The 14526-nt window shown below is 39.4% G+C and overlaps 1 protein-coding gene across 50 annotated transcripts in view; it reads left to right on the top strand.

Annotated features, from left to right (window-relative positions):
* Window positions 1-14526, top strand: part of CAST (calpastatin) — a 116991-nt gene that overhangs the window by 68980 nt on the left and 33485 nt on the right. For 30 of the 50 annotated variants that reach the window (XM_070569634.1, XM_070569631.1, XM_070569630.1 and 27 more), the window contains 12 exons: window positions 1737-1802; window positions 2407-2448; window positions 4188-4244; window positions 4651-4764; window positions 5510-5593; window positions 8145-8213; window positions 9594-9692; window positions 11434-11514; window positions 12151-12186; window positions 12658-12750; window positions 12884-12973; window positions 14413-14514. In XM_070569634.1, the coding sequence (XP_070425735.1) occupies window positions 1737-1802; window positions 2407-2448; window positions 4188-4244; window positions 4651-4764; window positions 5510-5593; window positions 8145-8213; window positions 9594-9692; window positions 11434-11514; window positions 12151-12186; window positions 12658-12750; window positions 12884-12973; window positions 14413-14514 (933 nt within the window). The remainder of the gene's footprint in view (window positions 1-1736; window positions 1803-2406; window positions 2449-4187; window positions 4245-4650; window positions 4765-5509; window positions 5594-8144; window positions 8214-9593; window positions 9693-11433; window positions 11515-12150; window positions 12187-12657; window positions 12751-12883; window positions 12974-14412; window positions 14515-14526) is intronic. The other 20 variants (XM_070569649.1, XM_070569647.1, XM_070569640.1 and 17 more) reach the window with 1 other exon arrangement.

The raw sequence follows: 14526 nt of genomic DNA, 5'->3' as shown, positions 1-14526 counted from the left end.
GCTGTGTGTCAGACGGAAGGTCAAATCATTTCTAATCAGGATGAGATCTCCAAGAGGCCATGTGGCGTGGACGCTGGAACCAGATGGCCCAACTTGGAATCCTGGTTCCACACTGGCTGAGCAGTTGGAAGGCTCCTCTTTACTTTGGTTTCTTTATCTGTACAGTTTGTAGGAGAATGATAATAGTATGTATTTCACAAGATTCTGTAAGGCAGCAAACATAGAAGGATGTTGGACAGCGCACAGCAGGTGCCCAGCAGGAGCTGGCTGGTACTGGAGAGACAATGCAGGGCAGCACAATGATTGAGAACACACAACCCTAGCTCCACCATGGGTGTCCCTGGGAAGTTATTTAACTTCTCTGTGCCTCAATTTCTCATCCATGAAATGGGATAATAATAAATAATAATACCTGTCTCAGAGAATTATTATGAGGACTAAGTGAGTTGGCACATGTAAAGTTTAGAACAGTCCCTAGTACTAAGAGGTGATCAATAAGCATTAGTTATTACTGTCATCACTGTTATGTTCACCATCCCCACTACCACCAAACATCGTTAGGAAATGTGTTAGTGATTGCTGATTAAAATGTGCATTTCATTATAAGCTGCTGTGTCTGTGAGCGTACATTCTTAATTGTATTGTAGAGTTCTTCCATGCAAAATCTTGATTGCCAAATTACAGATTAGAAGCTATTTTAGATTTAAACCACTACAATACCAGCTGGCTTTCCCTGTTAATCATTTAATAAATTGTATTTGCATGAACTCAAGAAAGTATTGTGGCACATACAGAAACTCATTAACAAGGATCCAATGTGAAAGGATCCAAAATTTAAAATTTTAGAAACGTCTTTGATCATGAACTTTGCTTCCTTCCCCAAACAATACATGTGTTGGTCTAACAAGGGCCCATTATGTGAGGAACATATGTATCTTCGTTACCGAAGCACAAGACATAATAAATTAAGAGGATATTTGGTGTTAGCCTCTTCAGAAAATAGAATTAAAAATAAGGATTTATGCTGATACCACCAAACAGGTAAAAGGGAAAGAAATGGCAGGAAGCATGAGGCCTAATTTTTAATCTCTTACTTTGAAAAATTCATAAAATATTTAATCAAGTCTTCTTGTTTTCATATCTTACCTATACTGAGAATATGTGTGCATACTTAAGGAATTGTCTTTTTTGACACAGGTAACTTTTGGTTGGGTAAAACTCTATAAGATACTCCTCTCAAGATCCTAAATCACAATCACCTCTTCAGAAGCATTCCTAGAATTTTACATTAGATTATTATGCAGTAAAAATCCACACACTATTTACAAAATTATTGTAAAAATTATGTTGGCAAGATTTCAGAAAACTTTTGACAACACCTATGACTAGTCCTTTGATCATTACTAAACATTGAAATATAGGTGGAAAAAATATTGCTTAAGCACTCTTACACAGAGAAGGAAGGGGAAGGAAAGGGATCAGAAATTAATTTTATTAATGGAAATCTTACTGATTCCCTATCACAGAAAAAAAGTAAATCCAAACTGAAATATTTGCCTGAGACTTTAGAATTTAAGCGCCTACAACTTCTTGGAGTTATATACATATGCATAGAGTAGATGCAATAGATGAATAGAATGGGTCTCGATAAAAACATTTTAGCCCTGTTTATACTTGTTACTTATTTGACTGTCAGATAAAATAAAATCACCCTTGCGGCTGTGCTCTTACATTAGGCCATTCCAGTCAGCAAACAGATGGAAGGACCACATTCTCCTAACAAGAAAAGACACAGAAAACAGGTGATGTGGTTCGTTATACTAGGGGACATTTCTAATTACTAATGGTCACTTCAGCCGCTCAGCACGTGCTAATAATTGCAGTTCACAATCTTCTGTAATGCTCTGACTTGTCACAGGCTTAGTTATCCATCGCTCACATTCCAGCACTAAAAATAAATTTCACTGCTTTCTGTGCCCTCAATTCTGTCACCATCCCATTGTTTCACACTATCAGCTGAATCCTATGGTAAGTGTTTCACTCATAAGCAGATCCATCATGTCAGTGGCTTTGAGGGATGAAGGTTTTAATTTTATTTTGTTTGTGTATTATCTACAATGTTTGTAGTAGTAAATCTTTACATGTCTTTGATACACATAGCAAGAAATAAGATGTAAATGGCCATCTAAATACTAAGAGCAGACTGATAATTATGGTGCCTAAGTGTTTATCTAAGGAGTTACAATTCCAAGCAAAGTGTAATAATCTTAACTCAAAGTTTATATTTATAAATACATGAAAATCATCTCTTTTTAGCTTCCTTGGTTGAAGAAAATTTTTGATAAACTTCGTAAACTATGTCCATTTTTCTGTCCTTCCTTTCTTTGTTTATTTGTGTGAATTTAGGCTGTAAAAACAGAACCTGAAAAGAAGTCACAGTCAACTAAGGTAAGTATTTAAGTCACTTAGTGAGTTATTTGAATTCTTTGCAATAATAATGAATAACCGGTTTCCTCATTGGTGGTACTGAATGGTAAAAGGAATTTTGTCAGCTAATTTAACTAATTCATCCTTTTGAGCATGATTATATGGACTATATATAAAATAATTATAACATTAAATCCATATTTTAACATTTTAACATGTTAAAATGAATAGTATTTATTTTTATTTTTTTATTTTTTATTTTTTTATCTTTTAAAGATTTTATTTTTTTTTTCCTTTTTCTCCCCAAAGACCCCCGGTACATAGTTGTATATTCTTCGTTGTGGGTCCTTCTAGTTGTGGCATGTGGGACGCTGCCTCAGCGTGGTTTGATGAGCAGTGCCATGTCCGCACCCAGGATTTGAACCAATGAAACACTGGGCTGCCTGCAGCAGAGCGCATGAACTTATTAACCACTCAGCCACAGGGCCAGCCCCCAGAATATATAGTATTTTATAAGTGAAAGCAATATATTTCAGAAGGCATTTTGTTCAAATCTGGATTCTTGTTACAAGTGAAATAATTGTTAAAACTAAGCCGCAGGAACAAAGGAGAAAGGGCAAAGGGTAATGAGTATCCAATTACTTTAATGACGACACATCAAAAATAAATGTGTCTGTGGAACCTAACACCTAGATAACTTAAAGATGAGAGTCTTTCCTAAGGGACCAGCTGGGTTTATCTTGACAGTCTCATCTCAGTGTGTGGAACTAGTTCTCAGTTACTCGGGAGACAGCACTGACTCTCCCTTGGGAAAGTTTCCCTTGCCTTCCTGCTTCCTGGCTGTCTGCACAGAAAGCCTGTCTCTGCCCACATGGAGATGGACCCCAGGGTGTCTGCAGGCAGGACCAGTGTTTTTCCTCAGTCAGCTGCTGCGCTTGCTTTCTTCCAAACACGCTTAAGCAAATACTCAGATAAGACCAAGGTTTCCTGTGGGAGCATGGAGATGCTTTGGGCTGAAGTACTTTAAGTGCAGACAAGGGTGAGGTCATATGAGTGAGAGGTGAGGTTTATCTGATTTTGTATAAGGCCTCTTGGTGGCCCCTGAGGATGATAATTCCATTTTCTACTCTAGAGGAAGAATTCAGGAGCTAGGAGGAAATTGTCTTCTATTCCATATTTAAATGCTTTTGGTGATCTACCCAATCTCAAGAGAATTGGGTTTCTGGTGATACCTTCTTCTCTACTTATGTTTAAGTAGAAACATAAGAAATGTAGAAACATAAGAAACATAAGAAAATGATTTACACAGAAAAGACTGTGTAAATCATTTAATTGAAGAAAATACAGTGTTCTTCATCTTCTATGAAGGGAGATTTTTTTAAAAAGTTAATTTCTACAGTTGGATTCCCTATCAACAAGCTCAATGGTCACAGTGATCATTTGACATCTCTGTTGATGAACCTGCAGTTACCGAATGATCTACATAAATTGTGAAAAACAGCCAGTAATACAGAGATGCATACCTATTTCAAAAGTCATTCTATGAAATATTAAATTTTTCATTATTCTTCTCATAATTGTCATTATCCGACTGTTGGTAGGATTACTATTGCCCAGATAGCACATGGCTACTTCTGTAACTGGGCCTTTCCCAAGAGAGGCAGAATGGTCTAATTGGGGATTTTGTTCTTGAGCCTGTTTGGAAATATGAAAACAATGGACTCCAATATAATTGAGATTTTATCTTTTGAAATCGGCAGCCATCTGTGGTTCATGAGAAAAAAACCCAAGAAGTAAAGCCAAAGGAACACACAGAGGTAAATGATTATCATTAAGACTTGATAGCACGAGGTGAAGCTTTGTGTGCGTGTGTGTGTGTGTGTGTGTGTGTGTGTGTGTGAGATAAAATTCTAAACTCTTATCATTCAAGACTTAAGGCCTACTGAGGATGGCTATTTGTTTTTTGGCTAAAATGGTGCCACCATGTGACAATAGTAGGATTTACAATTTACTCGTGATTCTTGCTGAATTTGGGGAGAAGGATTTGCATTATTTAAAATTTTGTGCTTAAAGTGAAATTTTATCACATTTATATCATTAATTTAAATTCGCACAATTCAAAACTACATAAAATACAACTGTTATGAACACTTTCTACTCCATAGAAAAAAGTATCAGCATTTGTCATCTTTTTAACAATGTGTTTCGTGTGTGTGTTTTCAGCCAAAAAGCCTACCGAAGCACACATCAGATGCAGGAAGCAAGGATGCTCATCAAGAAAAAGCAGTTTCCACATCAAGTGAGCAGCTGAAATCAGAGAAATCAGCAAAACCAAAGGTAAATAAAGCAGATTAATAGTTAGGAAAGCAGTAATGTCAGCTAGGGAATAAAATGCAGGTCCTCTGTCCACACTGACTTGTGTAAGTGAGGCTGTGGAGCTATGCTGAATAGATCTTGTGTTATAATGATTTAGTGCTGTCCGTTTACAGGTTTTCAGAATAGCCTTCTGGAAACTTGGGCCTGTGAAAGCCTGAGAAGGGCATCCGATGAGTCTAGGGGATGTTCCATCCAGCCTCTCCCACTGCCCACTGTGCCCACTTGTGACTGTAGGCTGGCAGGTGGCAGACTCTGGTGTCTCAAAGACAGGAAGCTTGGGACTGAGGCTGCCTCCTGGACCCCTCACCTCATGGGCTATGGGAACACAGATGACCTACTTGATCTGCTCTTTACTTGGAAAAACAAATTTTTAGCTTCTCTTGAAAAATCGGAGTATCTGTCAATGGTGGGCTCACATGGCAACAATCGATTAGAGCCTTTACACCTGGTATGTGTGCTCCAGTCTATCACAGTGCTACCTGGCCTGCTTCACCTATTTGTGTTACCTGTGTAGACTCTGTAAGCTCTTGAGTCCAGCCATATGTGGTGCCCAGTGTTGCACCATGTGCAGTAGAAGCTAGTGACCATTCTCCTACAAGATGTCTACGAGGGTAAATGGGCTCAGTAGTGACATTTGAAATGCGTGATCGCAAAGATAATCTTTCAAAGATCCTTAGTCTTGTCAATTTCTTATCCCCTGCATTAGACTAAATCACAGGACACGATACCTGCTGATGGAAAGACTGTTGTTGCTGGTGTAGCTGCAGCATCGGGCAAACCAGATGACAAGGTGAGCACGAAAGCAGATATAAACTGTATATGGGCCTTGATGCTCATCAGATCGCTTTGATGAGAAACGTATGCTCAGTGAAGACCCATTCCAACCCACTGCTTTAGGTCTGGTTCTCGTTAACCATTTAGGGTTCCACTGCTATCACACTCAAATAACCTATCATTTGGTAAAACTGAACACTGTTCATATGTGAAATTTTGTGAAGAGGAGCACGCATCTAAAGGATGTTGAGTGAGCAAGATAGTGGAAATGGTTTTAAAATCCACACATTCAGTAAGTATTGAGCACCTGCCATGTATAAGGCCTAGTATCAGTACCAAGGAAATTAACCTGTGAGCTGACTCAGATCCCGCCATCAAGATTTGTAGGTTTGAAATACGGCCAAGTAAAATTACCATGAGAATTTGAATAAGCGTTACTCTCAGCTTTCAACATGGATACCAGCTATCTTGATACTAGTAAATCATGAACAGTCATGACATCTAGATGAATGGACGTGGGAGGTTTTTTAAGGAGACAGCCCAAGGCCTCTCAGGAGAGACAGTGTGTGCCCTGCTGGCTAATCACGGGCAGGTCTTCCTTAGATCCTCGGAAGAGCTGCTTCACCTGCTAGCCCAGCAATGTAAGATGAGTAGTAGTCTGCCGCACATAGCATTACACAGAGTGAGTCAGCAGATTGGAGGCCGTGTCAGCCTAGAAATTTTGGTACTTATTTCTCTGGAGGCCCCAAGTAAGTAATTGAAGCAACAATGAGAAGATGGAAATGAAATAGAAAAAAGTAGTATATATTTATCTATTTTCCTGTGTCTCAAAATGGGAAAAGGATCTCCCTACAGGCTAGATGGTGAAGAAAGGCATAGGATACAGGTATGGCACGTCTCCCTAAAATGTCCTTTTTTCTCAGGTTTTGAAAGAGAAAAGGCACATTATTTTTATCCAAACTTACGCAGAGATCCTATAGAGTAATAGCAAAATTTACGTAAACTTTTAAATGAAAATACCTAGCTTAAATTAAAATTTTTTTTCTTGCAGCAGACCTACCCCCACCCCCACCCCCAGGAGACACATGACTCTCTTGTGTTGGTGAGGAGTACTTAGATGAAATGGTTTGAAAAATGGATAGATTTAAGGCAGAGGGTTAGATGTATGAGAATAGATTTAAAAATGTAGTCCAAATTTGAAATTTTACGCTAGCTGTACATTAGCCAGGGTTACCAGTCAAATCTAAACAGTAAAATTAGGAGATGCCTATATGGAACTCTGTTGTGCACTGACTTGTGCTGGAACTTGTAGCAAGTCATTTCACTTTTCTTGGCCTCTGATTGGTCTCCCATAAAAGGGAGTTGATCAGATCTGCATTTTGTTTTTTAGTGTCTACCATGTTTAAAGCACTGTGGTCTGACTCTTCAGGACCCCTGAGCTGCAGGCTGGCCCTTCTCGGGGTGGGGAGAAGACTATACCTGGGGCTGGAAGTCAAGGCAGATTAAGAAAGGTCTCCGCAGGGAGCTCTTTGGTGAGGCAGTGGGATTCTGTCTGACTGGGGGAGTCCACAAGGAACTGAGTTAGGTGTGTGGAAGGGTAGCTAGGGTTGCAGGCCTGCAAAGGCATCAAGGTGGAAAAGCATAAGATGTGTTTGGGTACAAAGTGCATTCCAGCGTGGGTGAAGCACAGGGGCGGTGAGTGGTGGGGACTGGGCGACCAGAAAGACGGGTTGGGGCGCTGCTCTGGGGAATGCTAAGGTGAGTCTGTACATGTGGTAGTGATTCAGCTGGCAGCAGATCAACACTGAAGATTAGAGAGCCGATGGGATGCGATGCGATTCGAACCAAGCTGCAGAAAGATTAAGTGGCCGCAGTGGGTGGGATGAAGTGCAGTAGAAGGACGGTGGAAGGTTGGTCAGGGGCTGCTTCCGTAGTCCTGTGAGTCCTGATTTAGCCTGCGTTAGAGCAGGGGTAGAGTGAGGTGGTGGGGAGCAATGCAAGAGGCATTGCAGAGGTGAATCTTGGCAGAGACTGGAAACGCAGCAGTGCGAAGAAGTGGCCGCTTATTGAAACAATTCACAGGTCCTGCAAAGACTGGCTGTGAGCCCTGGGAGAAGCCATCAAGAGTAGTGGAGAAAAAGGCAGGCACTTCTGGATTCAAATGTTGCTTGTCTCCTTTACTGTGTGACCTGGGAAGAGTTCTTACTTGACCTCTCTGAACCTTGCTTTCCACATCCCTAAATGAGATTAGTATTATTTATGCTGTTGTGAAAAAGCATGTAACACACACCAGATACTGTGTGGCACAGAGCGGAATTTCAGTACATGATCAATGCTATTAATATTGTAATGAATTCATTTTTTTATTGAGGTAGCATAGATTTATAACATGTAAATTTTAACTGTACATCATTATATTTGAACTTCTGTATAGACTACATCATGTTCACCACCAAAAGTCTGCCTGCCATCCCTCATCATTGACTTCATTTTTAATTATGTAAAATTATTGAATTCTATAAAAGTATGTGAAAAAGAGTTTTTATTTCTTTCTAAACCCCCACCAGAAAAAAGAAAGTAAATCGTTAACATCGGCTGTACCAGTTGAATCCAAACCAGAAAAACCGTCTGGAGAGGTATGAAGATAGCAGTACATTTCTACATAAGATATTTATTCATAGTCTCTATATTTATCATTATCTGATTTCTTGAGGGCAAACAATATGGGGTGGTGGTAACTGAAAGGACCTTTTAAATAAATTACTGTTTCAAGCTAATCTGACTGAGTTGAAAGTGTGCTTTTCTCACTTATATTTGTAACGTTTTATATACCCTCTGTTCTGAGAACTCCAGTTATATCTCATGGAGTTTACCTTCCCGTTTCTTCCCTGTAAATACATCTTCTTTACCCAGAGGTCTCACTAAAGGATGTCAGGCACTCCCTTATTCTGAAATTCCCAGTTGAATCCGTCGAAAGCAGACAGGCCCCAAGTTCTATTACATGATCACGGTAGTCCTAAAACTGTAGTGGGAACATGGTAGTAGCAAAAAGAATTTTAAACAATCATTTTTAATCTGAGTTAAGTAGTAAAAGGTCTTTTCCAAAATTGTTGTCTTCCCCTTTAAATGCAGGTTATTCTCAATGAATCATTTTTAACCTCAAAAATAGAATGGAGGGGCTAACCCCGTTGCCTAGTGGTTTGCTGCTCTCCACTTCGGTGGCTTGGGTTCAGTTCCTAGGCGCAGACCTACACCACTCGTAGGCACCCATGCTGTAGCGGCAACCCACATACAAAATAGAGGAAGATTGGCACAGATGTTAGCTAAGGGCGAATCTTCCTCAGCAAAAAAAGGTAAAATAGGTTGGAGATACTCTTTCATTCCTTATACTGATTTAAGCCCATATTGACAGAGTAAACTGTCACTTCTTATAAGTTTAACATCCCTTTCAGGAAATTTTTATTTTGTAAACATCTTTGGGCAAACAAGTGAATAAAAAACCACGAATGAATGAAAGAGCACAAGGCAATCCACTTTTGAAACAGATTCTATCTGGAAGAGATGCCACAGAGAGATTTTGTTGTGGTTCTTTTGTATATAACTATGGAAAACTTGATAAGCAATAAATACCAAGCATTTCTCCTGTTGAGTATAATCACATGATCATAATTCTTTGTATTTTGTTATGTTTTTTCTTTTATTTTTTTTTTTTGACTGTCAGTTCATTGGACTTGCAGCTTTAATGAAGCACACATTTGTTCATGTAGTTAATGCTTTTAGACTTATTGAAATTGTGATTCTTACATGAGTATGGCTTTTTCTCTTTCCAACCTAGAATCTGTACTCTAGGACTTTAAATAATAAGGTCTATTACAGACCAGATTTTAATGATTTTGATACTTGAAGAACTTTTGATGTTTTGTATTTTTCTACACAGAATGGTTTTTTTGTAGTTAAGTCAAAAGTGAAATATATATAACAAGTAGATCTTTAAATATCTGCTCTTTCTTTTCCAGTCAGGCATAGATGCTGCTTTGAATGACTTAATAGACACTTTAGGAGAACCTGAGGGTGCTGAAGAAGATACTACAACATATACTGGACCCGAAGTTTTGGTATGTGATCTTGATATGTGTAGAGATTCATACTTAATGGGTAGGAGAGCAGATAGTCATGATGTCATGGTCATGAGGCACAAAAGAATACCTAGTGTCATGTTGCTTGGAGAGAAACAGGGTCATGTCTGTTGCATAATAGCAACTAAAAATTGGTGTTGGAGATGGAAATGGTTTGTCCTGTGGTAGCTGTGTTATTCCAACAACCAATGTTGGTTCAGCAAACATTGTTTGATTGGGTTGCAAAGACTTATTTTCTCTCATTGAGATTTAAGTCCAATGGACTTGAACTTATTTTTATTTCTAGATATTTTCCCATCCTATCCTTGAACTTATTTTGATTTCTAAATATTTACCACCCTCATTTCATCCCTATTCCTAATAAGCAATAAAATTATATGTTCCTTAGTACTAAAAAAAAAAAAGTGCCATAAACTGGAAGAAAATATTTGCGACAGCCATAACAAAGGATTTATTTCCAGAATTTATGAAGAATTTTAAAAGTGGGAAAAAGACAACCCAATGGAAAATTAGGAGAAAACATAATTGGCCAATAAACAAATACAATAAAAGTCTCCCTAGTAATTAGGAAAACGATATGAAGTGGAGAGATACCACGTCACACTTAACAGATTGGCAAAAGGGAACAGTGGGACAGCTCTCCTAGAGATGGTGGATGTTGAAGATGTGTATACTCTCCAACCAGCAATTCCACAGCCACAGAGCTTCCCTGCGGGGAGGCTTGCCCATCTGAACAAGGAGTTATAAGAACAGGTGAAACATTTGGAAATGATTTTATTCAGCAGGAGGCAAGATAATATAGTGGAATACCTTATAGTGACTAAAATGGATTATTCATGTATCAGCATAGATATTTTACCAAAACAATTTTGAATAAAAATAATACTTTACAGAATGATATATAGAATATGATACCATTTTATAACATTTGAAAATATGCAAAGTAATGTATATTGTTTATGGGTATCTAACATATGGAATAATTGTTTTAAAATATGCTAAACTTTAAGTGGATGGATATGATAAAGTTCAGAATGGTGGCTCTGTCTGGGTAACAAGGAAGGGGTATAGAGTTGGAGAGGGCTACCCAGGAGACATCACTGTGTCTGATTTCTTTCTTAAGAATTGCATAAGAAATAACTATAGATCTGATAGAATTGAGTGCTGTGTTATATAGAAATTCATTTTATAACTGTACTTTTGTATGTATTGGAAACATTAGATAATGAAAACATTTAAAATGTATTTTGATACAGGAATCATATTTAATATAATGGTTTGAATATTTTCTAGCATTACATATGGGTTAAGCCAATTGAATTTGGGCAAGTATTTGTGTAAACTTAGAATTTCAGAATTGTGTAAAGTACAGTCATGTGCTGCATAATGACGTTTCGGTCAACAACAGACTGCATATACGATGGTGGTCCCCTGAGATTAGTACTATGTAGCATAGGTGTGTAGTAGGCTGTACCATCTAGGTTTGTGTAAATACACTCTATGATGTTCATACAATGATGAAATCGCCTAATGACGCATTTCTCACAACGTATCCCTGTCATTCAGTGCCGCATGACTGTATTGACTTCTTAATGATTTATGTTGCATCTCAATAGTTCCATAAATTAGTGGTGGAATAGTACTTTGGTTTCAGAATATATATATAATATTCTCAGCTAATTAATTGCATCATATCCCTGTGTGTATCATTTTGTTCCAGGATCCGATGAGTTCTACCTTCATAGAGGAATTGGGTAAAAGAGAAGTCACACTCCCTCCAAAATATAGGGAACTTTTGGCTGTAAGTTAAATGATCATTTCATTTTACTTTACTGTTGCCTTTTTGGAATGTAATTTTTATCACATCAATATATGCACAGTTTTTTAAATTTAGAAAATAGAGTGGGGCACATGAAATCGTCATTGCTGTGATGCTCACTGTGTTAGTCTGCTCGGGCCGCCGTCACAAAGTGCCGCAGACTGGATGGCTTACACAGCAGAAATTTATTGTGTCACAGTTCTGGAGGCTGGAAGACTGGAATGAAGGTGTGGGCAGGGTTGGCTCCTTCCGGGGGCTGTGAGGGAAGGATCTGTTCCTGGCCCCTCCCCTTGCTGTGTAGACGGCCATCTTCTCTCTGTGTGTACGTATCTTCACGTCGTCTTCCCTCCGTGTGTATCTCTGGGGTCAGACTTCCCCTTTTTATAAGAACACCAATCATATTGGATGAGGGCCCATCCTACTGTCCTCCTTTAACCTTAGTTACCTCTTTAAAGGCCCTGTCTTCAAAAACAGTCACATTTTGAGGTACTAGGGGTTAGGACTTAAACATAGGAATTTTGGCAGGACACAATTCAACCCATAGCGTGCACTGAATAATACATTTTGCTGATTGTAAGGATTAATTTTGCCTTCTCATTAAATTAATATTCATTTCAGAAAAAAGGAGTCCCAGGGCCTCCTCCAGACTCTTTGGTGAGTTTACATAATTGTCTTCTAAAATCCAAATTAACATTTTTTTATATCTTTGGTTGGGGGATAGGACTATTTCTATATTTTGGGATGATGACTGATCTCTAAATCAGATGAAATTTCCATCTGTTCAGAGAAAGGGGGTGGCAGGGGGGTTGTTTCAATGCTCGTTGGTTTCACATGTTGGTTTTTTGAGGGGAGGAAGAATGGAGCCAAGAAAGCTTTAGGAATAAAATAAATGTTAATAAAAATAGAATGAGAAGATCCTAATATGTTTAGAAGAGAACAGGAAAATAATATTTATTGAGTACCCATTCCCTTCCAGACATAAGCTTTTGTCTGTTATTTCATTAACATATCTCATTTGGTGGTAAAGGAATTGCAAAGGTACATTCTTCATTTGCTGGGTCTATAATCTGACTTTTCGCTTGAGTGACTCCTATGTGTTACCCGACATGGTTCCTGTTTCTTTAGACGCCTGTGGGGCCCGATGATGCCATAGACGCCTTGGCTTCTGACTTCACCTGTAGTTCTCCTACTGCTAGTGGACAGAAAACTGAGGAAGAGGTATTATTTTCAGTATCATTGGGGGACTTGTTAAAAACCATCTCGAACTTTAAAACAACAACTTTTTAGTTCTGGCTATTACGGTTACATTCTCCTCATCTAGAAGTCTAATCTTTTGTGTTTTATTTTTCAGAAATCTACGGGAGAGGTTTTAAAAGCTCAGTCAGCCGGGTTTGTCAAAAGTCCTGCTCCACCCCAAGAGAAAAAAAGAAAGGTGGAAGAGGTATAAATAATTACTCCTGTGAAAATAGCCCTGGTCCACCTGACAGCAGGTGCTTTCCTGAGGCTGCTTTGGCTGGTTCGGCCCATCCCAGTAGTGTATTTCCTGTGATGAGGAGCATCTTTCCCTTTGGGGTCTGTGAGGAGTAATGAAACCCATCAGGGTTGTAGTCATGTCTCCAGGCTGGCCTGGTTTGTTTCTGCACGTGCTTCTGGGTGACTTCAGTGCAGTCTTCTTGGTCCTGAAACAAGACTGTCGCACCATTACAATACGCAGGTGGGCAGGACCCAGAGAAATTCCACTCTTGGAACAGAAAATTTCAACTTGATTTCCTAAAGGAGTTTGAGTGAGTCGCTAGAGGGATGTTGTTGTAGTTGCTTCTGTCCACCTCTCTTCAACCACAATCAGCTGTGACTTAATTCTCACAAATCCTGAAAAGTGGTCCTGCAGCTCTGGGTTGGTTGAGAAGGCATGTCCCATGTGCAACCAGTCTGGATAATGCAAGGAGCGGTTTCTCCAGGAGCTGCTCTGCCTCCTGCTCCAGGAGCGGGCGGTTTATTGTTTCTGACTGGCTGGGGAGCAGTGGTGAGCACCACACCCCTGAGAGGGAGAGTTCCTGCAGCCATCAGCCCTTGTGCCTTCAGAGAAGAAGGCAGTGGCTGTTTCACGTTTCCCTGCTTCCCCCGGCTTAGCTGTGTTGTTAAATGACAAGAGTTGTCGGAAGGCTTTTTTTTTTTTTCGAGGAAGATTAGCCCTGAGCCTAGTATCTGCCAGTCCTCCTCTTTTTTCTGAGGAAGACTGGTCCTGAGCTAACATCCGTGCCCATCTTCCTCTACTTTATGTGTAGGACGCCTACTACAGCATGGCATGCCACGCAGTGCCATGACTGCACCTGGGATCCAAACCGGCGAACCCTGGGCCATGGAAGCAGAATGTGTGCACTTAACCACTGCACCACCGGGCTGGCCCCGGAAGTCATTTTTAGAGATGCAGTTTCAGAAAAAGAAAAATGGAATAGTGACAGTTTACTTCTTGCAGCTTTTATTTTGATGAGTGTTTTATAATAATATAACTATTATTAGCATTATACCTCTAGCTTCCTTAAATAAGGGGTGCAACGTGCCACTGAGAGCACTGTTACTCTAGAAAGGTGTGTCAGCCCCCTTTCACACTCTGGTAATAAGTTCTTTTTTCTTTCTCTCTTTTTGTTAGGTTTCAAATAAAATTGCCTTCCTAAAATCCTTTTCACACCCTGGTAATAAGTTCTTTTTTCTTTCTCTCTTTTTGTTAGGTTTCAAATAAAATTGCCTTCCTAAAATCCTTCCCCAATCCATGCTTCATCGTATAGGTTTAAAATTTGTGCGCACAAAGAAGTGGATGGATTGTTTAGGCTGAGGAGATGTTCTCTTTTTTTAACGTACAGTATTTTTCCTCTTTAACAGGATGCAATAAGCGATCAAGCACTTGAGGCTCTTTCAGCTTCGCTGGGCAGCCCGAAGCCAGACCCTGAGCCTGACTTCAGCTCCCTTAAGGAAGTTGACGAGGTATTGACCTTG

The sequence above is a fragment of the Equus przewalskii genome, chromosome 13, assembly GCF_037783145.1.
Source record: "Equus przewalskii isolate Varuska chromosome 13, EquPr2, whole genome shotgun sequence".
NCBI lineage: Eukaryota > Metazoa > Chordata > Mammalia > Perissodactyla > Equidae > Equus > Equus przewalskii.
Note: the sequence above shows the minus strand (reverse complement) of the source record. Positions and strands in the feature narration are given on the sequence as shown.